This window comes from Macrobrachium rosenbergii, chromosome 42, assembly GCF_040412425.1.
Source record: "Macrobrachium rosenbergii isolate ZJJX-2024 chromosome 42, ASM4041242v1, whole genome shotgun sequence".
Taxonomy (NCBI): domain Eukaryota; kingdom Metazoa; phylum Arthropoda; class Malacostraca; order Decapoda; family Palaemonidae; genus Macrobrachium; species Macrobrachium rosenbergii.
Window position 1 is genome coordinate 54,758,560 of NC_089782.1, and position 25,180 is coordinate 54,783,739.

Genomic DNA, 25,180 nt, shown 5'->3' on the forward strand with positions numbered 1-25,180 from the left:
GATAGCTAGGAGAATATTAATTATGAATAGCGAAAATATAGAGAGAGAAAAAGAAATGAGAGAGAACCAGTGATAGAGAGAGAGAGAGAGAGAGAGAGAGAGAGAATGAAATAATAAGGAAAGAGAGAGAGAGGGAGTGACAACACTTCCTGTGCAGTGATTACGCAGCAAAACATTGGCACAAGTTTAATCGAAGGCAATCTTTAAGGAATGTTTAAATGTCTCACCTGTGGGCTTACCTTTCAACTCTCGCCGGAAACTAAAGACTTCTGGTGATGTCGTTAGTCCATCCTATGAAGGAGGGGACTAATTCATCTAAATACACCCAAAGGGACGTCGTTAGATAATCTCCAACCAATTAGGACTACTAACAAGGCGGGACAAAAGCTATGGTCCGCCTATTGTAGGATGGGCATTTCCTTTTCAAGAACCTTCAAGAGGCAAGGAAGGAAGGAAGAGAAGCAGAACAGAGCAGATAGAAGAGAGAGAAGCAGAGGAGTGAAGTCAAGAGCCTCAGCAGTTGTGGGTTGAGAAGAAAGCAAGGCTTATACTTCAATTCGTATTTATACTACTTAACTTATATATATATTTAACTTGTATATGTCTTCCTAAGCCTCCTGGGACTCTAACACTAACAACAAACAAAGCTGGAAACGATAAAGCAACTATAAGAGAAATGAAGAATAAAACATCATAACATTTGAAGGTGGTAAAAACATTACAAAAGGTGCTAACAACATTGCACCTCTATGGTTTACCAAAATCTGTATGGGTTGAGTGATGCGAGAAGCCAGAGAAAGGAAAGTAGATGTAGTTTAAAGTAGTGGGATAAGACAATGAGTTGGGAATGGAGCATGGACTGGTTGATGTTTGCAGATGATACAGTACAAATTTGGGAAGAGGAGGAGAAACTGCAAATGCTAGTAAAAGAGTTTTAAGGTGTTCAGAAGGGAGAAACTTGAGTGAATGGTAAATGGAAACTAGGAAAATTTAGCAGTGAATATTAAGAATAGGAATGATTGATTTGTATAGGTAGTCTGGATGAAATATAACAGATGATGGTAGGATGCGATAAAAATTAAAGCACTGAAATGGTATTTGTATAATTTTGGGAAGAAACTTTGAATATCTATGGAAGCTAAGGTGAGAAAATGCAAAAGGGTTATTGAGCAAGCTCTCCTAAATGAAAATGACATTTAGTTGCTTTATATAAATGAAAGATGACAGCTGAAGCTATTTCGATGAACTCTCGGTGAAGTATATATGGTATAAAAGGAACCCAAAAGCAGAAAATGCTGAGATTAATAGAAGTGGTCAAAAAGTTATTCATGTGAAAGGACAGACCATAGTGTTTCGAGATGGCCGTGTGGTCATGTGGAAAGATTGAAAAAAAATAGTAGATCATTTTTGTAGTTTCAGATATGGAGGGAAGGAAAACTCAGAAACGAATGGACAGATGAGATGAAAGAAGTCTTTCTGGGACATGAGAGACTCGTGAAGCAGATAGCCATGGGAACAGATAAAAGTGATGCTGTGGAGGCAGAGACTATCTCAGAGAGTTGCCAAGTCTAAATTTCCCAAAAGATAAGTAAGGTGGTGCCACTTGTGAGAGAAGATTTGGCCTTATCCTCTTCAGCATGAAAATGTAGATGATTAGTAGATGCGTTACACGAGGAAGGAGAAGTTACAGCAAAAACTAGGCAAGTTCTTTAAGGACGAAATAAGTGATTGTGACAGTGCTGTTGGCTAGAAATACTTTGAAAAATGCCTAGACCTAATTTGAAGTATGAAAGTTGTCGTAGAGTCTGTAACGAATTATAGTGTTTGTTGTCTTTTGCATCTTGTAGTTTTTCATGTGTAATAGTGTGTGGAATGGTTACATAAGTCCCTTTTGATGGAAAGCACTAGTAAATTTTTGTAAGTTGAAATTTCTTGATAATCTTGCTTTTTCATATATATATATATATATATATATATAATTATATATATATATATATATATATATATATATATATATATATATATATATATATATATATATATATATATATATATATATATATATATTGTATATGTAAGATCCACTAGTCACTTCCTCCGGAATAATGCATTGAAATAGCCACAATTATCTCTGATCTATTTTTTATGACTTTCCATTGAAAGACTTGAATCTGAAAGAGGAAATGAATGAAGGAATTCATCTTAGGTGGTGTTGGAGCTGAACCTGGCTTATAATAATACAGGAATTCCAGATATTTGTATCTATTACTGTTGCATTTAAATATGTTTTTAATATGACATAATGAAATAGCTGTTCATGTTGGTTTTTAAAATTTTATTTTTTTTCTTATTTTAGTTGACAGGCTGAGATATAAGGGTGAGCCCAGTTTCAATATTTGGTTAGATTTCGCAAAAACTGACAGTCGCTGTTTTACGATGTGGCTGCTGATAACGCACAGTCGGGGCACTTGAAAAAAGGCCCAAACGACCTCAGACGCAGCCATCTCCAACCCCCTTTCCCCAACAGCCTCATTTTTCTCTGCACTTAAAAATTGTCAGGATCCTGTTAACCCCAACAGTCCTTCATTGAAAGTTATAAATACCACTAATGATGATTTTGCTGTTGTTCTTAACGGCAGTAAAATTTATATAAACAAGTAAAAAATGCGCCAAAGTTTCTTCGGCGCAATCGAGTTCCCGAATACAGCGTATAATGCTGTAAGAAACTCTAGATGTGCTGTAGTATGAAACTCTCAGCCACTACCAGGCAGGGCTCAGTTGCTCTTCAGATGCGGTCAAGTGAAGATGCATCGGAGGCGGGCACCTAGCGGTGCCAGACGCACGATTCATGGCTAACCTTAACCTCAAATAAAATGAAAACTACTGAGACTATAGGGCTGCAATTTGGTACGTTTGATGATTGGAGGCTGGATGGTCACCATACTAATTTGCAACCCTCTAGCCTCAGTAGTTTTTAAGATCTGAGGATGGACAGAAAAAGCGCGGACAGAAAAACTAATAAAAAAAAACGTGTGACTTCTTGATTCACCAACACGTTAGATAACTGATATTAGATACTTCAGCAACTTAAATGGTTGTGCTTTTAAATTATTTATTAATGGAAATTGCATTTTTCGTCGTGACGAGTATCGTTTCCACCACACGTGTGTAGGTATAGATAGACAGATAGGTGTGAGCATATATTAAGTGCCATTTGTTTTATTAAATACGCCTTTTCCGTGTATGTGAATCAACTGAAACCCACAAATAAGATAAAGCTGTTTATTAAGCTTTCGAAGGGTCATTTCCCTCCCCCTGCGGAATAGAAATTTCCAGAATTTGAAAGAAGTGCAAAAAAAGGGGGTTTTGTAAAACAATAAAGAACCCAATCGAGTCACCCTCACAGTCGTAGCACCCAAAGAACGAACACAAGTATTTATGGAAGTTTCATGAAATTATTCAGCAACCCATCTTTCCATGCTACATAATCCTTGACCACGCTATTCAGGAAAGCAAATCTAAATTTTGTTGAAAACTAAAATTTTTATATTTCAATTTGAATAGCTTCAACAAATTTTTCTTCTCCTGAACTAACTGTAGTTAACAATTCGTCAATAATTATTGTCTACGCTTTTAGGACGATTTTCTTGTGACATATGTTTAAAAACAGCTTCTTTTTTACAACTCTTCTCGTGGCATTTGTGTGTTCTCGTTTTTCCCTTCCCAAATCTTTATTAACCAACATAACCTCCCCACGTGTTTGTGCTTGGCAATTCATATACACACTGTTTATTGGATGCTATTTTTTCAGTTATAGCTAACGTGTTTTTCAGCTGTTAATCTGTTATTGCATTGTTCATGGAATGAGACCCATAAATTACAGCACCACGTTTATCGGCCACCTCTAGAATATCTTAAATAGTATTGTTAAAAAGATCGGACTTTTTTAGCTTGGCTTCCTATGCCTCTTACGAAGTTGATTTTGATGTCATCTGTTCTGGAAATGCTGGAATGTGTGTTGGCGACATTTTGGGACCTTTAGAGAAGTAGTCAGTTCACTGTTTTTGTTCAGGGACGACGAAATGTTGGGCGAGGGCCGAGGGATAGTGGTCCCGAAGTGTTCGTGTATTGTAATTCTCGGCCCGAGGTACTGTCAAGCGAACGTTGTAGGATCACAGACAGTGAGTTTGTCGTATCTTTAGTACATCTAGCCTCTTCCGTTTCAGTCGAGATGAGTCATAACAAATTCGACGAGCTTCTGACTGACCTGAAGACGGGAAAATGGAATCTACTATATTACATAGCTTCTTCTGCTTGTGCGTATGATCTGTCTCTCTTGCTTATAAATTAAATACGTAGATAAACATGTAAAAAAAATGTTACGCAGCATTCTAAGGATTCTAAGGAAAATGGAAGTTATGGTAAATTAAGATGAACTCATTTATTATTATTAATAATATTCGTAATATGAAACCAGCTTTATTTCGGGTCGGGTGTGTCCCACTGATTTGATGTGAGCAATCGCAATTAGTGTCATGTGTAGACAAATAGGTCTTGTGTTTAACTTTTATTGAAATGCCTTATTTGCTGTCATATCTTAATGAATTCACAATAAAGGTGCATTTGACCATAAACTTCAGTAAAAGGGAAAATGAAAACATACTGTAGTATATTTTTGACATTCAGCTCACATGCTCGAGAATACTTAATCAAATCAGCAGATTATGTAAACTGCAGAGAATATTTTGAGAATATGAATTTTCTTCTTGAGGTATAATTATTGAACTTCGTCCATTTTCAGGGCTATTTCTTATTCCCGCACAAAATCTCAGTGGTGCTTACATTGCTCCCAATATTGGCTTTCTGTGTCGTCCGCCGGAAAATCTCAATGTCACCGTTTCCAAGTAAGTGTAAGAAGTTTAACCTCTCTCTCTCTCTCTCTCTCTCTCTCTCTCTCCTGTAGGATAGTGCCGTCTGTGCAAGTGCACTTCACGTGGTGCACTGTAGGCATTACATAAGGTTCTTTGCAACGTCCCTTCGGCCCCTAGCTGCAACCCCTTTCTTTCCTGTTACTGTATCTCCGTTCATATTATCTTACTTTCTATCCTCTCCTAACAGTTGTTTCATGGTGCAACTGCGAGGTTTTCCTCCTGTTATATCTTTAAAACCTTTCTACTCTCAATTTCCCTTTCAGGGCTGAATGACCTCGGATCTGGTCGCAGCCTTTGGCCTCAGTTTTATTTTTCATTCTCTCTCTCTCTCTCTCTCTCTCTCTCTCTCTCTCTCTCTCTCTCTCTCTCTCTCTCTCTCTCTCTCTCAGAGATGGACACTGCGAAGAAACATTCACAGCACCAGAGACTCGCAACAAAGGTAGTAACTCTAAGAAGCAGACGATATTGTTTTTTCATAATTCGATCATAAAACAAGGCTGCAGTTTTCCTCCTCTCCTTTGGGTTAAATAGAGAAGTAATGAAATGAACGTGGTGCAGGAACTGAAGTCGTCAGAATTCGGAAGAATTCTTTTCAATGATTCTTTAAAGGTGACGAAATTCACTCCTCTCCTTCATTCCCTGTTCCAGAGATTCCTGCTCGTACGAAGTGAGCGCATCCGGGCAGGTGGTCGAGTATCCTTGTACGAAGTGGGATTATGACACGTCTGTGTTTTCTTCAACTCTAACGTCTGAGGTATTTCCATAATTTTCACAGGTAGTGATTTATATAGATACTATGGGATAATAAAAGTAAGTTTATCAGACAGGGGGTTAATTGAGGAGATTCCTACTTATAGTGCTAAGGACCCATTTTGTAGTTATACAATAAGACCTTTTCCTAGTACATATAATGATACAGTAGTGATGTTAGAGGGACTAGAAACTACGTACATTATAGGAACCAAGTTTCAATCAGCAGCTATTGATAATAAGGAAAGATGTACATTGGTCCATAACAAATATGTTTGCGGAAATAAGGGGTTTGTTTTAAGGGACATAGTGTCATGGGGTTGTGAGTTTCAATTGACACATAACATGACTGCTACAAAATGCTCATTTATACCAATTCCTAATGACTATATGGTGTTGCCGTTAGAAACAACTTCAGCAGTATTTTGTAAGAACTGCAGCTTAACTGAAATCTGCCACAATTCACCGACTTCATTCCTTTGAGGAATCGCGGCTATTTGATGGAGCGCGCAGGATACTGTCGAAGGAGTTCGTCATCCTTAGCAAGAGGATTTATAATCGTCAGCGAACATTTTCAGGCAGCACACTTATAATCATCATGGTGTTGCAGAATTACCGGCTGTACCGGAGTTTATGACATTGCCAGCGTTAAAACAAGTGGAAGAAATAGACTGTGTTGGACTGTTCAGCAATTAAGTTTGCCTTACCATGCGTCCTCGGTGCGTTGCTGGTAATCGTCATCATCATGTGTGTCGCCATATTCTTAAAGTGTAGACAACTCCGCTGCTACAGGGAGAAGCAATCTCCACAAGTGCAAATGATGATTAGTCATAAAACTGCACCACAGAAATTGAATAAGTGTTATTTTTGTCGGGGTCGACACGATAGTGGTAGCCAGCTGTATACTGTATTATGAACATGTTAACGTGACATTTAGTGCATGGGTCATGCGGTGCAGGGGTGGATGCTTGATAGTTTTCCGATTTCAGCACTATTCAACGCGATTCAGCACATTCAGAGCGATTCGGAACTGGCCACCTGATCAGAAGTTGTCTTGGACAGTGACGTGGCGAGCGGAAAGAATGTGACTGGGGCGTCTGATAATTCAGCACCTTTTGTACAGTCACCTTTGGAATATAGAAGATGTCAGCGACATGGTTTCGAGGTGGATCTTTCCATCCCTGTTTTGGATAGAAGTTTCTAGAACTTCTATCCAGTCAGAAATCCGGAATTTGGGTGTGCCACGGTGATAATGTATTCGTTTGTGCGCAATGAAAAGTGTTAAGTGCGAAGGGCTCTTGTGAAGAGTTATTGATTCCTTTGTGAAAAGTCAGAGCAGTTAGACATGCTGGAACGCTCGGGAATCAGGATTCCTGTTTCTTGCTGGAAGGATGCTTCAAAGAGGGTAGAAACCATAATCAGTCATGGCGTATAGCCACCTATATGGAAAGTGGAACTGGTAACAGAATTGACCCAAAAGTTATGGATAACAGACTTAGGAATAATGCGAACTGATTTGGTGACTTGGTTGGTGACGGGAATTAATTCCCACACATTATATTTTCTTGCAATTGCTTAGTTTGTTGGTTGCGGGTGTAGCTTGATGGGATTTATTATCTAGCCTGCATAATTTCATTGTACATGCCTTGTTGTTAGATTTGCCTAATAAACTTTATTTTTGTAAGCTAGGTTTTGATTTATACCTTAGAAATAGGAACAGGTTTGAGAGCAATAGAGGTGAGACGCCCGGGGAAGGGAGAACGCAAGGCCAGCGCTACCATAAACACTTGCAGTTTTTCCAAGGTAAGTATCCCCATCCTAGGTATTGGGGGCTAGCATATATGTATATGTATATATATATATATATATATATATATATATATATATATATATATATATATATATATATATAGGTATCCATAAAGTCTCTTTACAATTTAAAAACATATTACAAAAGCAAATGAACAGACAAATAGGTGGAAATTACTATAAAATGAGGAGTAGATAGTGAAGTTTTTTGCTCATTTAATACACCTCTATGTGGGCACCATTAGTTGCGCAAAGGACATCAATACGTACTCGATTTCTTGCCACGTTCGCTGTAGCATAGCCTCATCAATGGTGGCAATGGCATCAGTGATCTTTTGTTTGAGATCAGTGATATCCCGTATCTTTGTTCAATACACGATACCTTTAACATAACCCCCTTGAAAAAAGTCCAGGGGAATGATATCTGGTGAACGAGGTGGCCAGGGAATTGGGTCATTCCTTCCAATCTACCGGTCTGGAAATGTTGGATTTAGGAACCCACGAACTTGCAGTCTCAATGTGGTGGTGCACCATCTTGCTGGAAAATGATGGTTGGTTAAAGGTCATCTAGTTGTGGTGCTGCATATTCACTCATAAGGTCAAGGTAAACATCTGCAGTAATTGATGTCTCGTAGAAGAAAAATGGACCAATGATTCGATTGCACATGATCCCACACCACACATTCACCTTTGAACTATCTCGGTGAAGTTCCCTAGTCACATGGGGAAGTTCTGATTCCCAGATTTTTACATTATGTGTGTACAGTTTCCCTGGAACACGAAGGTTGGCTCAAACAAATGGGGAACGTTTCATCCTCAGAAATTCATTCCAGCATATTAACTCTAAACTCTTTTTGTCTTGATTTATCATTTGGCTTGAGTGCCTGAATGAGTTGCACTTTGTAAGTGTACAATCGCAAGTTCTTGTGTAGGACTCTGTGCATCGTTGAACGTTGTAGGCATAAGTGTCTGGCAGCAGTATGGATAGAGTTTGTAGGAGAACGATCAAAGGCTTGTTTGACACGATCGATGTTTTCCTCAGTTGCTCTTGGTCGTCCACTCCTCCCTTTATCCAACACTGTCCCTGTCTCCATAAATTTCTTGTGCCATGAACAAATTGATGGACGTGATGGTGGGTCTCTTCCATACTAAGTTCTGTAGTTTCGGTGAGTGTGCGCATCAGATTTTGTTTCAATAAACCATGACACACATTGTGCCTTTTCTTGAGGAGCAGCTTTTTTTTAGGGGTTCATTTAAGAGTACCTCTTTCATTAAAAGGGTACTTGAAATATGCAAATGCAATGTGATTAAAACTTTGATAACTGCTGAGTACATAGAACAAATCTGATTAAGATATCTTATCAGTGGCTTTTGTAATAAATTTTTTTAAACTGTAAAGAGACTTATGACTTGTATGGATATATATATATATATATATATATATATATATATATATATATATATATATATATATATATATATATATATATATATATATATACATATATATATATATATATATATATATATATATATATATATATATATACTATATATATATATATATATACATATATATATATATATATATATATACATACATACATATATATATATATGTGTGTGTGTGTGTGTTGTGTATGTATGTGCTTAATGTACTGTAATTTTTTTATTCACTATTCTTTCAAATCCAAGGTATTTTACTGATATTCTTTTATCTATATAATTTTAGTTTGATTTAGTATGTGACCGCGAGTACCTGAGAGCTACCTATCAGAGTATCAAGATGGCTGGCGCTTTCTTCAGTCCCATAGTCGGCGGATACCTGGCTGACAGGTAATCTTTCTTGGAGAGTGATAACGCTGAAGCCAGCTCTTCTTTCTCACGAAAGTCAGTTGTTATTTCATTTAAATCAGGAGACCAAGAGCCCTGATTTTGTTATCTTGAATGCCTTTTACTTTACTGCGTTCTATTCAGACCGTTTTTTTCTGTAGTGGGACCTAAAGGTTAATTCTCATAATATTTTCTGCGTACAGTAGCCTATATGGCACGATTGGTTGTTGGGTCAATATCCTCTAAACTTTGGAACCGTAGATAAGATTTATTCCTTTGATAATGCTTATAGAGCATTTTGTATAAACGCGTGACTGATCACGAACATATTATTCACTCTCAGTTTTTTTTTTTATAAAAAAGGCTTTTTTTTGTTGGCTATTCATTGTGGAGCCTTGGGAAGGGCATATGAGGTCCTTAAATCACCAAGAAGTACTTGTTTAATTTGCACAGTAAATTCAAACTTTTAACATTTGCACTTGAAGTTAACTTTATACACGGCTTGATTATAACAATGAATTCAGCCTCGTGATACAGTTGATAAGAAATTAAGATATTCGTCAACTATATAGGCTTATACTTTTTCCTTTACAATATTCTTCATTAGATTTGGGCGAAAGATTGTGGTCGTTGTCACCCTGGTTATTTTCGCCCTGTGCACCACCAGTATGTGCTTCCTACGTGACTTGCAAGTGATCCTCGCTTTCCGGTTCATTGTAGGATTCGTGGATATGCCAGTATTTTATTCCTTAAGTAAGTTCTTTGTTATTTGTACCTGAACAGTCCTTCTTTGTCCCTGAACAAGTTTAGATTCCGCTGAAGTCGATGACCATGTTTATCAACTGAGAAATGAAGGCTCGCCAAAGTATTTAGCCTGGCAGCCCAAATTTCAGTTTTGCCTCGTCTCCGTTGGTTGGATGAGTCATGAGGCCCATACCAGGTCTCCAACTCCCTTTCACACCTTACCTTACGACAAGGGCTCTTGCTGGCATAAGGCCTGCTCAATTCAAACCAAACAATTAAGTTTTAATTGCAATCCATTGTATGACTTCTTTTTTTTCTCGCAGTTTACAACTCGTTCAGTCTTTGACGTGTCACCTTCACTATTTGGTTAGGTTTTTATGGATTCACTCTGCCTTTGTAATTCATAGTATGATGAACTTCTGACAAGACTCAGTTAATAATGAGTAGTTATGTCCCTTGTTACTAGGATTTTTTTGCCTCTGTTGTTATAAAATATACTCGGCCGCTGTATAACTTTCTTTTTCTAAAATATGAGTTGGGTAGTTTCACCAGTCACACTGTGAGTACATGTAAAATAAAAAAACTGGATAAACTAATTAGGCTTATTTTTTTATATATATTTTCTGGACGAATACGCTCGAGTTGTTGCCTTGAGTAATGGTTCTTTTGTATGTTAGAGAATGGCAAAATTTTCAGCAAAACTATGGGAATTGACAAATCATTCTACAAGCGTCTGTTAATCACGAAAATTAATATTGAAGCAGAACTGTGTTGCTTTGAAATTGCATGTTACTCTTCTATGAAATGATTTAAAATCTCAGTCACCGTGTTCGTAACTTCCTCTTGTCTTATCCCTCAAGCGTTGGAGATCTGCGAAGTGAGGTTCCGGTCACTCGTGGGTGTTCTGACGGCACTTCCTTGGGCATTTGGAACAATGGCGTGGGGAGGAATCGCTTATTTTATAAGAGAATGGAGAACCCTACAGCTGGTTGCATCATTTCCAAACCTCCTCATCTTGCCTGCTCTTTAGTAAGTAGGAAACTGCGAGATTTTAGCCAGGTACACCCAGTGAAATCTATTTTTTCAAAAAGAAGTATCATCTGATGTTTGTTAGTAGCTATGTTGTTATTTCTTCCAGAAGAATTTCTCTAAATAACTTTAAGTAAACTGATGTGGGATACAGTACTTTTATTACCCATACTTTCTGTTTCAACGTGAAAAATTCTTCCCATGCTGGAATAAAATGTAAGGGGGTAATTTTGCCCATGGCTTTGAACTGCGTTGCTGCCTTGAAGGAAATGATTGCGCCCGTAAACATATATCAGCGCCAAAACTCATAAGTAATCTTAAGTAAGAATCATAGCTTATTGTTTTCTAGCACTACCTTTGCAAAAGTAGATTTTTCATTAGAAATTAAAAGCTTTGCTTCAAGTGTTGGTGGTGATGTCGCTGTCTAATCTTAACGCCTTATATATATATATATATATATATATATATATATATATATATATATATATATATATATATATATATATATATATATATATATATATATATATATATATATATATATACATACATACATACATACATACATACATACATATATATACATATATATACATACACACACACACACACACATATATATATATATATATATATATATATATATATATATATATATATATATATATATATATATATATATATATATATATATATATACAATATTGACAAGATTGATTGTTACCACATGTATATTTTTTTGAGGCTCTACCACTGCTTTAGAGCACCATGGTTATTCTAATTTGGCTGATGATAACTACGTATGCAGGTCGTTATTTGATAGTGATGCGTTTCCTAATTTATTCACTCTCTTTGAAAACTTGTTTTGTAGATGAGTGAGATCTCTTTTAAGCCTGTCAGTGTGAATATCTGCACGTAAGTTCGCTGCTCCAATTTCGTTCGAGTCACGTACTTCTTAGCACCTCCTCCTAGCCCCTACTCCCCTCTCCTTCCTCCCCTCCCCCCATGGATCCTAGAATGTGTAATCAGATGAAGTAATCAGACCTTTCTTGAGGAGGACCTAGAATGTTGCCAGGGTTCACAGATGGTAACGTGGGTTGCGTTAACAGTAGCCAAGAGTGGGGAAGGGGGTTGGGTTACAGCGGGGTTTACATCTAAGTTGGAATAGGGCGTTGGGCTAGCAGCCTCGCCCCCAAAACTTGGCGAGACTAAAAAATTAACATCACTTTGGGGAACCCCTTTTCAAAGGAAAAGGCGTATAGTTGTGTGTGTAAGTATTTATGTCTGTATATATCCAGATGTATCCTATTAACATTGTTATTGTTATTTTTAAAAAGTTTTATAGACGAATCACCCCGCTGGCTGATTACCAAAGGCCAACACGACAAGGCAGTAAGGGTACTGCGGAAGGCAGCGCGCTGGAATAACTCCGAACTCCCCCCAGAGGCTGAGCTCAGAACTCTCATGCAAGATATTGAAGAAGAGGTATTGTTCATTTCAGTTCGGTCTTCTTTGAGAGTGGGAAGTGAACTTGGAGAGTTATAACTAGTGTCAGACTGTATTTACCATAATGATATCTCATATTTGTTTCCTTCGTTAAAATGTGTCAGGAGAGTTCCACAATAATATGTTGATGGAAACTAAATAGATTAGAAGCTCAAAGACTCATCAAAAGAACCAGTGATCACTGCTTTCGTTAGTTTAGTGAATTATTGCAAGTACCAGAAATTTCTGCGTAAGCAAGAAATTTTCCTTTGGGCTCTTGTTCTGGAGAAAGCTGAACATAAATACGTTCTAGTGGCTTCTAATTTACATTCATAAGACCGATAATATTTTCAGTGTAACACGGGATTAACTCTTTCATTAGATTACTCTAATTTGAGTCACACGTATCCTTTGAACTTTGCTGTTACTGTTGTTGACGTCATTCCTGCTTTAAAAGGCCAAGAAGAAGAGAGAGTCTGCCAAATGTGGGGCGTCATCTGCCCAAACAGCTTCAGCTTCTACAGTTCGTAAGAAGCTGTTTGGCATCCTGTCAAGACCTCTTCTTTGCAGGTAATTATTAGAGTTGAGTATGCTAATGCTGGGGTTCTTTTAGAAACATATGGGGTTCGTATTTAAACTGGTGGGGTTAGATTAGGGGAAGGGTTTATGGTTCGTTGGCAATGTTGCCAACACGAAAGTCACCTCCTTTGTCTCTTTTGGAATTAAAGTTTTGAATTTTGTGTTGCTGATATGGGAGAGAGAGAGAGGGGTAGTAGATGAAAGTGGAATGAAAGAGATGGACTTCAGCTTTAACTTTCCCTAAATCAAATCGGCAGTCTTTATGTTACTCCCATTATCAATATTCCCTAGGCTATGACATCAAATTTAACTTTAATAGTCCAAATGTATAAAATTTAAGCCTTCATTCTTGCCCTTAATATAGGTTTGGCACCATTTGTAACATTTTGCTTTGTTCATACTAGGTAATTCAGCAAAACTGCTTCCATACAGGTGTGTAATAGTACGGATTTTATCCCGAAGACTAATTGTATATAATGTACTCTTGATTAGTGCTGTCTTGGGAGGCATATAAAACAAAACTCGGAAACATTTCTGCATTCTTTTCTTCATCCAAAACTAGCACGAGGAGAATCAGTCTCATCACGGTCATCATGTGCGTTGATTACTTCGTAGCTGCCACCGTTTTCTATGGCTTGAGTCTCAACAGCACCAACTTCAGCGCAGACCCTTTCATATACATGATACTCTCCGGACTTATGGAAATTCCCGCCTACTCCGTCACGGCACCAGTCATACAGAAGTTCGGCAGGAAGAAAACCACCATCTTTGGCTTTGCCGTCACTGGTGTTGCTATCCTAGCTCTGGCTTTCATCTCTGAAGGTAAACCTTGTGTTCCTGTTTGTAAAAAGATACGTCCTCATCCGCATAAAGAGAGATTAGCAAATGGTTGGCAGAGAGGTTGTGACCTAACGTTTGAATACAATTTCACTTTTGAGTAGAGGAATAGCCTATTGGAGGTGCTGGAATTTAAGTAAAGTGACAAAAAGAGCCCATTTTAATACTACCCCGGTAAATAAACTTTCTAATCGTCTTGGTGGAACTAATATACTTTGGACAAGATAGCCTATTTATTTTTTGGAAAGGTCAGATCAAGTCAAGACACCTAGATATTGGGCATTTGAACCAACAGCGCAGTAAACAGCTGCTTGAATAGAATTCCTTCATAAGGGAAGGTCCATCCCAAATAATAGCCTATAGCTTCGAATGTTATTTTACTTTGCTTTCTTTCTTTTAAATGCAGAGGCCAATAATGTAAAGGATAATTTAGATATCCTAACATCCTTCTAGGAGAAAAAAAAATTGTGGGTGGGGTATGGGAGGTTAAAATCCATTAGCAGCTTGCAACAGATCTTGCACGTCTGATCAGAGAGGGAGTGAATCACAGTAAGGCCCAATAGTCACCAAAGTAAGTGAATGAGAGATCAAGTAACCATTGCAAATTGAAGTCAGCATAAACTAAGCACAAGAGCATGACTATACACAAAACTTTTGAAGCCTTCTCATTTTCTGGAAATGTCATTTTATATAATCACGCTGGAATGAATTTTTTTTTTTTTTTTATCAAGCAAGGACCTTTCATTTCTTTAGGGTAAAATTATGCGCAGTATTTAATTTTCCGGTAGTAGGGGGTTAGTGCCGTCAGTGTACCTCACATGGTGTAATGTGGGCATTACTAAGGGTATTTGGGCATCCACTTTTTAGTGTTACTGCAAATGCGTTGTTCTCCCAGTTCCACCTTGGGATCTTTGTGTTTCATTTCCTTTATTTTCTGGATATCTTTTATCTTGCTGTTCAACCTCCCAAACTCCCTCTCGTCGCTGTCTTAAGAATGGCCGATGAAAGAGCCCTGGTGCTTGCCTCGATCACTCATTCAGTCTTCGATATTATTTATGAATATTTTTCCTCATATGGAGAGGAGGCAAAGCAGTTCATTGATCTTGATCCGCAGATATCGTGTGGTTGGTCATGACGTTTGCTTTGCTGGGGAAGATGCTGATCAGCATGGCTTTCCAGACCATTTACGTCTACGTCAACGAGCTCTTTCCCACAGTCGTCAGAGGGGAGGGCCTGGGGGTCGCTTTCATAGCTTCAAAAATCGGGTCGGTGATAGCGCCCTACATTACTGAGTACCTTGTAAGTAGCCTGTACAGGCCTTTCATACTGTGTTATTAAGTTTCAGCCATTTTTGGCCAATGTATGATGGGATTAACTTATTTTCAAGGTCATGAGGTCACAAAAATGGTAAAATTAGTCAAAAGATTTTTTATTTCTTCTAGATACAGTAATGTCAGACAATATGTAATATTATTTCACCTGTACATCAATTTCCCATCATCTGTCACCTCAAAGCATTGGGTCATCTCCCCCAACATGGAGAATTATGTAACGAATAAATTCCATTTTCTCACATTTTCGGAGAAAAGGAAATGCCCAGAGTGACGTCGTGTGTGCCATTCAGCGACGTTTGCCCAAGCGCCGAGCTGACAAGAATATATATATATATATATATATATATATATATATATATATATATATATATATATATATATATATATACATATACATACATATATATATATACATTTCAATACAGCACGAAGGAACGCGTGCTTGAGAATATCACTAAGTCCACGTCGGAAGGTGAGTGAAAACCCGGTTTTCACTCACCTTCCGACGTGGACTTAGTATATATATATGTATGTACATATATATATATATATATATATATATATATATATATATATATATATATATATATATATATATATATATATATATATATATATATATATATATATATATATATATACTATATATATATAGACTGATCTAAAACGATTCTTAAAAATATTGTTACACTATAAAACATGATTCGAACCTCAGCTCAGTCATTATGTCTTTGACTTAATTCGCAGATCACTAAACCTTTTTTATTGACAATTTAGACTGAAATCTCGCACGCAAGTTGTCACTACCATCCGTCCATTCCTGCTGTCACAGTTGGAATGATTCGTATGGCTTTTGGTTCTGAACAAACTTAATTAATGTTATTTTGTCCTATATAACCCTTTCCTCACTCCAAATTTAGGTCGACTTTCCCTCCCTTACAAGCAGACCGCTCTCTCTCACCTTCGTCCTATTTTTTGAATTGCTTCTGCCACAGTTCTATTTGGTTCAAGTAGGAAGTCCCTCGCCCTCTCATGTGCTTTTCCTTTGGCCATAAGGTATAGAATTCTTTTTCAGCTCATGTGTTCCCATCCCATGAATCCTTGTCTTCTCTAACCAATCGTGTCTTGGACACGAAGCTCACCTCAGTACAGTCCACCCGAATCATTTTCTTTTCTTTATATTATAAATGATTATTATATTTAGCAAAGTATTTAAACGGATGTAGATTGAATTTTATTACAACGAGTGAGGTTTGAGTCCAAAGGACACGCACATAGAGGCGTGTTTACAATGTTACCTCAGAGGAAATAATTTATTTTCTCATAGTTCCATTTTCTGTTTATCGAGGTTAGTCTTGATTCTTAAACCACATCAGTTCTAATTCTGGAGAGTGATTCAGTGAAGGACAAAAACAGATGTGTGTGACAAAATTCGTGTCACGCTCCAGGACTCCCTGCGAGTGATAGATAGAACACAGCTGGGTTCAGGAATAAGAGGATTATTTCAGCATTTGACTTCCCTTTCATCTATGTATTGTCTTCTTTATTTCTTTTTTTTTTTTTTCAAAGGGCCCCCTTGTCCCATGGATACCTTCCATCATATTCGGGGGCTGCGCCCTTGTAGCCGCGTTCTCGACGTTGCTCTTGCCGGAGACGAAGGGCAAGCCTTTGCCCGATACGATTTGGGATCTCGAAGAAAAAAGGACCAGGAAAGAAAGGTAAACTAAATACTGTTAGTGTACATTTTTTCTTTCTAGCTCCTGAATAAGATCTGTGACTGAGTCCCGAAACTGGGAACACAATATGACCAGTTCACTGCACTGTCTCAATATCTATCATGGGCAAAATGAAAAATAGAAATAATTAAATAAACGAATAAATGAATAAAAGCTTTATTCCAGCAAAAACCACATAATGGATTGCGTTGAAAACCTTTCTGGCAACAGATGAGTTTTTGGATTAGGGATATTGTGTCTCTAATGGCGTTATTACAGCTAACAGTCCTATACTGCAAAGTGCTAAAAACCTTTAAAAATGTCTGATTTTTCCAGAGATTAAATATTATATAAAATTTGAATGTGAGTGGAGTTGTTTGCAGTGCTTTAAAAAATCTGGAATTCTCTCTTATTATTATTATTATTATTATTATTATTATTATTATTATTATTATTATTATTATTATTATTATTATTATTATTATTATTATTATTGCTGATGTTTTTTGCGACTGCCTATCTTATTATTCATTCTGGAAGTAACTCGTAAGTGAATCTCGAAAGTACTGTAAGAAATTTTTTGTCTCAGTGAGAGAGAGAGAGAGAGAGAGAGAGAGAGAGAGAGAGAGAGAGAGAGAGAGAGAGAGAGAGAGAGAGGGAGATCACTAATCTTAACGAATCCTATTCTCTGGATATTATTCACAGGGCTGACCTCGAGGAAGGCGGTGAAGAGCTAAGCCAGCTGAGTTCATGAACAGGACACACTGCAATCACTTGCCATCATGACTACAAAACAGTTTCCATCAACTTCATGTCTCTCCATAAAGTATTTCCTTTCCCTCAACTGTATCTGATTCCTTCGTATTTCATTGCTGGGCCATGCAAATTACATGAAAGAAAAAAAAGTTTCCTTGTATTATCCACACCTGTCTCTATTGGTTGCTCAGTGTCCAGAGGGCAAATCAGACCTCTTTTCCCCCTTCAACACCTCATCTACTTACAGGCTCTCTTTGAGAAAAGGAGGGTTCTGGCACAAGGCCTGCTTAACCAAATTAACCAAAATCTTATAATTCACTCTTCTTATTATTTGTAAAAAAAATTAAAAATACAACCTCGTCACCTCTTCAGGATGGACGCTTGGTTAACCAAACTAAGAAGAGGTGACGAGGTTGTATTTTTAATTTTTTTACAAATAATAAAAACAGTGAATTATAAGATGTTGACTTTAGCTGGTTTGTCTTGTTTTGTCATAGACTGGCACAGATGTGAATCAATTTGCGATTAGATATGCTGAGGGAAGGGCAGAGGGTATGGCATATTTTTAAGAGTTAGGGTCTTTTATTCATGACAGTTATTCAAGCTTTCTAATGGCTTTTTCTGGTTTTGGTAGGAATAGTATTGTCATGAGAAATAAAGGTTTTAAAAGTGAGAATGTGAAGAATAATGTATGAGAATAGCAGCATTTAAATGAGAAAGAGTGGTTGTGCTGGGTATTTTGAATGCAAATGTACAGGCCAAACAAATAGATGATTTTGAATGAAGGAGAACTGTATACCATCACGTATACATTTGATAGAGAAGATAGAGAAAATAATAGGAATGAGAAATGAGAACGTAGGGAATATAATAGGAAAGGCAGCAGGAGCTGACGGGATTACCAGTGAGATGCCGCAGCAAGGCAGGCAGTGTGTGACTCGGTGGAGGACCAGAGGAAAGCCTCTTAAGGAACGGGCGACGGGAAAAACTGCAAACCAACTGCCATTTTTTTTTTAGCAGACTGGGAATACTGTAAGATCTCCAGATGCATGGCGCTTGCTTGGACAGAGTCATTGTGGGCTGCTTCATTCTCATCGACCTTTGTCAAGGCCTGTTGTATTTCATCATCATATTGGACAAGTGGATTGTAGGATTCCTTTGTTGGCTTTGTATCCACTTTCTAATATCAATTCACTCCCTCAACGAGTTGTATTGTAGATGTGGACCCAGGTGATGTCAAATATACACACACACACACAAGCCAAGATGTATAAAACAATTGGTTAATGTGTAATCTATTAATTACCCGCCAACTCAATCCAGTATCACCAGTCACCGAGCTCTTGCGCGCAGTTCCTTTTCTCTGCTGATTTTTTATTGTTTATGATCCTATGCTTGGTGTAATAGTCAGGCAGCCTTCAAGCTAATAAGTTTCAGGTGGAGGACATGTGGTCTAAATAGTTTCATTGTGCAACCTAATTACTTAATATATTATCTTTACTGCGGAACACGTACCTTCTGAACCTTAGTTCTATTATATACCCACTGCAAACCTAATTTAAAAGGCTGAGGCAATCAAGCTTTTTGTCCCGACCTGAAAAACCTGTGTTAGTTCCACTTCTGTTAAATTTGTAAGGTAGTTTTCACTTACTCCTGTTTTCAGTGATCACATGTCTGATTTAAACTCAAAACGAAGGGGGAGCCAATTTAATTTTCTACGAATTCAATATTTTTTTTGTTGCAAAGTCACTCTGGCATCTGCAGTGAGTATTACAAGCATCCTGAATGGGAGAGTATGTTAGTTTGAGAGGGAAACACACATTCAGGAAATACTCATCTCTTGGCACTGCTGGAGAGGCCAGTGAACATGAATTCATCGAAAAGTTTCTTTGATATATGTTAACTTTTTCGACTTGTTTACAGTTTTTTTCTGATCTTGTTTTTCTCTTTGATTCATTGCTAAGATTCATGTCATGTATTTTGCTTTTTGTTAATTTTGACGTTATTGGCTGGCATGAAGCCGTGTATAGAATTGTATCCACTTGCAACATATATTTATAGGACACCTGTGCGGTAATTCGTCTCCATTTTTATAAGGTGGTCTAACGTATGACCCACTGCGGACAGTTTCAGAACTGAATGTAAATTGCTCTATTTCAGTTCTGATGTGTGCTTTGTTTAGTGCAAGAAGGTGCCTTAGAGTCTGTGTACTGTAGATGGTTTTGAGTGGTTTAAATTTCCTAGAGATCATGTAAGCTCATCTGTGACATGTATCTACTGTTCCTTCTAAATGTAGGGAAAATAGGGAATGACTGATTCTCAGTACCTGCGGGCAGCTGTAGATTCTGCGAAGATCTCTTCTATCTGAATCCCAACGAGAAACGCCTTGAGGCATTTGCTTTATGGTCATCATTATTAAAGAGTTCTTGGTATTAAATTTCTCCGTTTTTTAACGAATGCCATCTATCATGTGGCCTTCATAGACATCTTCAGCTAGAAGTTGCCCTCTCAAGTCTCATATTGTTGGACAGATCTCCAGCTGTACAAACGAAGAATAAAGTGCGAGATATCAGAGGCACAAATGCAGACCAGTAGACGATATAATCGATACAGTCTACTGCATCACCCTACGAAATGTATCGTTCGGATCGCATTTCTTGTTGATATTCCATATATTAATTAGTTTGAGAAAAATGTTTTAGATGAGAATTAGAATGAATTAAAACAAGTAAAAAACAAAACTAAGAAAATTCCTTATTTCATATAGGTTTTTAAGTATCTTGTCAGAATCATTAGGACATGAACAGTTCTTCCGACCATGTTATCAGAGTTTCATCTGTTGAGCTTTCTGTTAAAAGAATGTTATTTAAAGTTTACACAAAAATATAGTTTTCAAAAATATGACATAAATTATAACTTTCCTACCTAAACCAAAATACAGTCAGCTTGTCTGATAGGCAGTAAAACGCACTCAAGTATGAAGTTCGGTTGGTATGCTTACAATGCCGAAGCTGATTAAACAAATTTGGAAGCACCATGACTTATTAGCCTCACAGATGCTAATATTCTTCCTATACATATATATATATATATATATATATATATATATATATATATATATATATATATATATATATATATATATATATATATATATAAACGTAGAATCGAAATAAGATGTTTTTACAAATGCGAAGGCGAAATCAAATATAAGGAAAGAGGGAATATTGCTTCCACAAATGAATGAATGGTTTAACGAAAGTTTCGTAGGCAAAGAAGGAATGGTAACGACGCGTGACAGCTATAATTGTAGTGACGTCAGTGCACGGACGACTGAACGGAGTTATCGATGCTTTTGGGGGCCAGTAAGATATCAGGACGTTTACAGTATAGCATGTATGAGCTGAAACTGGCTGGAGTAGGTAACTACATCTGTTGAATATGTTAATACACATAATTTGCTGCTGTTGTTCTTTACCTATGTTCAAAAGGATCTATTGACTTGTCATTTGATGTTGTTGTTGTGTGACTATGTACGAAAGGATTTGTTGAAGTTTTATTAGTAAATTTTTTTTTTTCACTGTATGAAATTTTTAAATGTTATATTTCAATTCGACTTCATACTCACTATCACTATTATCTACGGAACCATCATTGATGTTAATTATACATGGAATTACAGTATTTTTGTTGTCCTGTTTCACCTTTGCATGAAGAATATAAATATTTCTCTCTTAAGGAGTGAATAACTTAGTCCTCAAGAAAAAGGGCTCAGATTTTAGGCCAAATGGACAACTACTGAAGGCCTTTCAGCACTACAATGATCAGTTTTATATTTATATGACGACTGTGAAAGAAAACATAATTGATTATTGAAAATCTTATAGCACACAATTACTTATTAACAAAAATCATAACGCATATCATAGGATACCCCGTTTTTCACAGATCAGGCGATGATCAATACAGTAGGGTACGTGGGGGGTGGTCACTATGGGCCACCCCCCCCGCAAGGATTTAATAAGACTAAGATTTTTATATGCTTTAAAGTGTCTTTTAACAGGTTTGACATGTTAACATTGAAAAAAAGTGTGTAAGAAGTAGTCTTCAAAAACTAGCCATAGAATCCAATATGCGCCGGCACCAACACTTACGAACAATAACATGACAAAAATGGCGTTGTATTTACATAAATGAGTGAGAATGAATAATTTTGTATCTAAATGACCATTCATAAAAATGGAAAGAATATTCAAAATCTTAACTGTTACTTAAAATAGATCTGACATGTTACACTGTTACAACATACTAACAATGAAAAGGAATACCACTCTTTCACCTTTTTGGTCAAAAGTGGCCTTCAGAAACTAGTTGTAGTAGCTACTGCCCGCCAGTATCAGCATTTGTGAACAATAATATAAAACAAAGTGTTCTATTTACAAAGGCAAAATAAAGTATAATTTTGAATAATTTTGTAGCCAAGTAATTTACAGTCATTAAACTTTTTTGACATTTAGTATTATATTCACAAAGAGGATATCAGATTTGCATGAATAAAGTGTAAAATGGTATTATAAGTCACCAAAAGAGAATATCTGAGAAATAATTATGTTTCTAAGGAAATTCAAAGAAAGCATTTTAGGAAGGAAAAATAAGGCATATGAATTTATAAGTCATTATCTGAACCACTTGAAGAATATTCACATTCTTCACCTGCTAGTTCATTTTCTTCATGCTTGACCTCCGATTGCGCTTCCTCTAGCATTTCTGGGACAATGTCAATAAGCCTCTTTGGAAGAATGGGGCCTTCAGACCAGATAGGCTCAAAACTACTAGTTCCTGGATCATTTGTCCAACCACGATCATTCAACAATGGTAAACTTGGCATTCCTTCATGTGACCGTTTCCACTGGCATGCTCTATAGTTTGCACGTTTTATGTGCGGAATCAGGGACATCCTGCACGGAGGAAGTCTTGAAAAGTCGACCTTTGTAGCTTTTATTATTTCTTCATTCTTATCTCCAACCATTTTTCGAAGCAGAAATGCTCGCAGCTTGTTTACATCTTTGACTCTGGCGAAATATTGAACAATTAACTATCTATCACATAGTTGCTAGCTTTCATATAGAATTTACGAAGTTTGAAAGTATCCATGGTAACATAATGTCTTAAATGAAATGTTATAAATTATTCTGAAATTATTCAGATGAGTATTATATTCAGACATCGAGGACAAACACAATACTTAAGGTTCTAATTTACCTTGGGTAGCCATGCATCACACATGTGAAACGTTCCAGCTCTTCCGCCAGTTGTGTGCCAACCTCCCAGCTTTCACCATCTCTTGAACACATCGTGGTGGTATTTAGGCATTTGCTGCAACTTTTTAAATGGCGCTACTTTTCCTTTGCCTCAAAAGGCACTCGTGCAATCTTCGTCTGTACAGATACATATTCCTAGGAGAGGTGTGCAAAATCCTCCACCAAAGTCGTCAGCAAGAATGGTCATATTGATGAGTCTCTTCTTCGCACCACTTCCCGTATCAACTTGGATGCATAATGTAGAATTATGAAAAAACAAATTGCTGTCTAGACTCTGCACCAATGCGTATGGGAAATTATTCTCTTTAGCACGAAGTAAGTAAAGAACAGTTCTACTATCCGTTTCTTCCTAAGATGACTCAGTAGCAGATATTTCCTCTTGCTGAAACACATGACCATCATGAGATGTCAGACTGCGAACCTTCCCTCACCTGATGACTATGTTCTTACCCTTCAGTCTACTTGGAGCATCATCACTTTTCCAAACTTTTAATAAAATTGTCGTCGTTCTGCAAAAAATAACTTAAAATCTGGAGGAGTTCTCATGTTTATCCCTTCTCGACTGAGCTTTCCACTAGATCCACGTCGTCTTCTGTCATGGCTCTTCGGTGATTCTTGTAAGTATAAATCAGTTGAAAAGATGACTTTTTTGTTACTAAGTTGGTGAAGTATTTTAAGGCAAGTGTCTTTAAATGTAAGTGGAATATCCTTTAACGAATGAGGTATTGCATTACCATCTATAGTGCAAAGAATTTCATCATTTGGCAATTGGCAAGGTTCTGTATCTCTTGACAAATAATTCACTAAGCTGCTTCATTTGTTTTGAAGAGAAACCCATCTGGGGTCCCAATGGCAGGGGGATGGCAGTGATAGAATACGCCGTGAGTTCCTCGAGGCTGAATGATGTGGATAGTTGTTGAGGTTTAATCAGCATCTGGAAAGCAATGTCACCTTGTTCTTGGTATTTTATTGCATTACCTTGTGACGTTGTCAGTTTTACTTGCTTGTTTGTTTGTTTCATTGTCTTAAGTTGTCAAAGAAATTAAAACGTTCACCTTTCATTAGTCTTTCTTGCATGAAAGCTATTTCGGCTTCTTTTCCCATCTTCTCCGACTGTAGACATCCTTTTCAATGTCAGGAGGAACACACGCACCAGAAGAGATATTGCAGAGTTTATCTTTGTCACCCATGCTGAATGGGTTGAGCCATCCCTGAATAGTATCAAGGGCTCTTTGCACTGCGTCCTCACTTCGCTTGATTTCAGATTCACATAGTTCTCTGTGCTTTCCATTTTTTATACTGTCCTCATCCCCAATCATTCCAGCCACCTCGAGAGTAGCTTCATAATGCTTGGGATGTTCCGTTGCAGTTATTATCCACCTTTGATAGCCACCATAGTTATGGAGTATGCCTGAGAGTCCTGCACCTCCTCTAGATTTGGCAAATTTCATAAATGTCTCCTCCATTGTTTTGTCAACAGCACACAGATTACCTGGAATAAGAGGCCTTGCAACAGATATAGCTCCCTTCCTTAAAAGCTCACTTGCACCTAGATGTGAGTCCTCAACGGATAACAAAAAGCAGTAAAACCAAGAAAGGTAGATCGCCGGATCCGATCGTCTTAACCGGAAGTAAACCTCACTGTCTATGGTGGTCTCTGACCAAAAGTGGGCGGAGTCTGTCGGCCTCTCCCACCAGCTCGCTGCCTGCCGTTGTCAGGTTCGTGTCTTCCGTTTTAGTTCAGGTGGCCCGAGGCTTCCACGTCTATGGCGTGATCTCAGGGTTTACTTCAGTTTCAACTAAACGCTGGAAGGGAAGCATGGCAGCTGCGTCGGCAGATGAGTTCTTGGAGGAGTTTATTGAACGTCGTAGGAAAGTGAAATGAAGCTTATGATAAATTAGTTTGAAAATTACAGAAGGATACAATATATATATACTGTATATATATATATATATATATATATATATATATATATATATATATATATATATATATATATATATATATATATATATATATATATATATATACAGTATATATGTGGGTAGTTTACAGT

At 37.2% G+C, this 25,180-nt stretch overlaps 1 protein-coding gene across 1 annotated transcript; it reads left to right on the top strand.

The window, feature by feature from the left end:
* The first annotated feature begins 1,587 nt into the window (after positions 1-1,587).
* On the top strand, positions 1,588-20,706 carry LOC136828438 (organic cation transporter protein-like). The gene is made up of 14 exons (XM_067086499.1): positions 1,588-1,700; positions 4,227-4,316; positions 4,802-4,904; positions 5,580-5,685; positions 9,223-9,326; positions 9,931-10,076; positions 10,928-11,096; positions 12,434-12,581; positions 13,039-13,151; positions 13,723-13,982; positions 15,112-15,296; positions 16,901-17,049; positions 17,752-18,135; positions 18,215-20,706. The coding sequence occupies exons 1-13, from the start codon at positions 1,661-1,663 to the stop codon at positions 17,798-17,800; spliced, it is 1,662 nt and encodes a 553-aa protein (XP_066942600.1). The 5' UTR covers positions 1,588-1,660; the 3' UTR covers positions 17,801-18,135; positions 18,215-20,706.
* Positions 20,707-25,180: the final 4,474 nt, after the last annotated feature.

Bases quoted from the DNA above. Each gene is read 5' to 3' on its own strand.
- LOC136828438 (XM_067086499.1), top strand. From the start codon at position 1,661: ATGCGTTACACGAGGAAGGAGAAGTTACAGCAAAAACTAG. The intron at 9,327-9,930 runs GTAATCTTTCTT...ATTCTTCATTAG, and splicing joins GGCGGATACCTGGCTGACAG to ATTTGGGCGAAAGATTGTGG. The intron at 11,097-12,433 runs GTAAGTAGGAAA...ATTTTTAAAAAG, and splicing joins CTCATCTTGCCTGCTCTTTA to TTTTATAGACGAATCACCCC.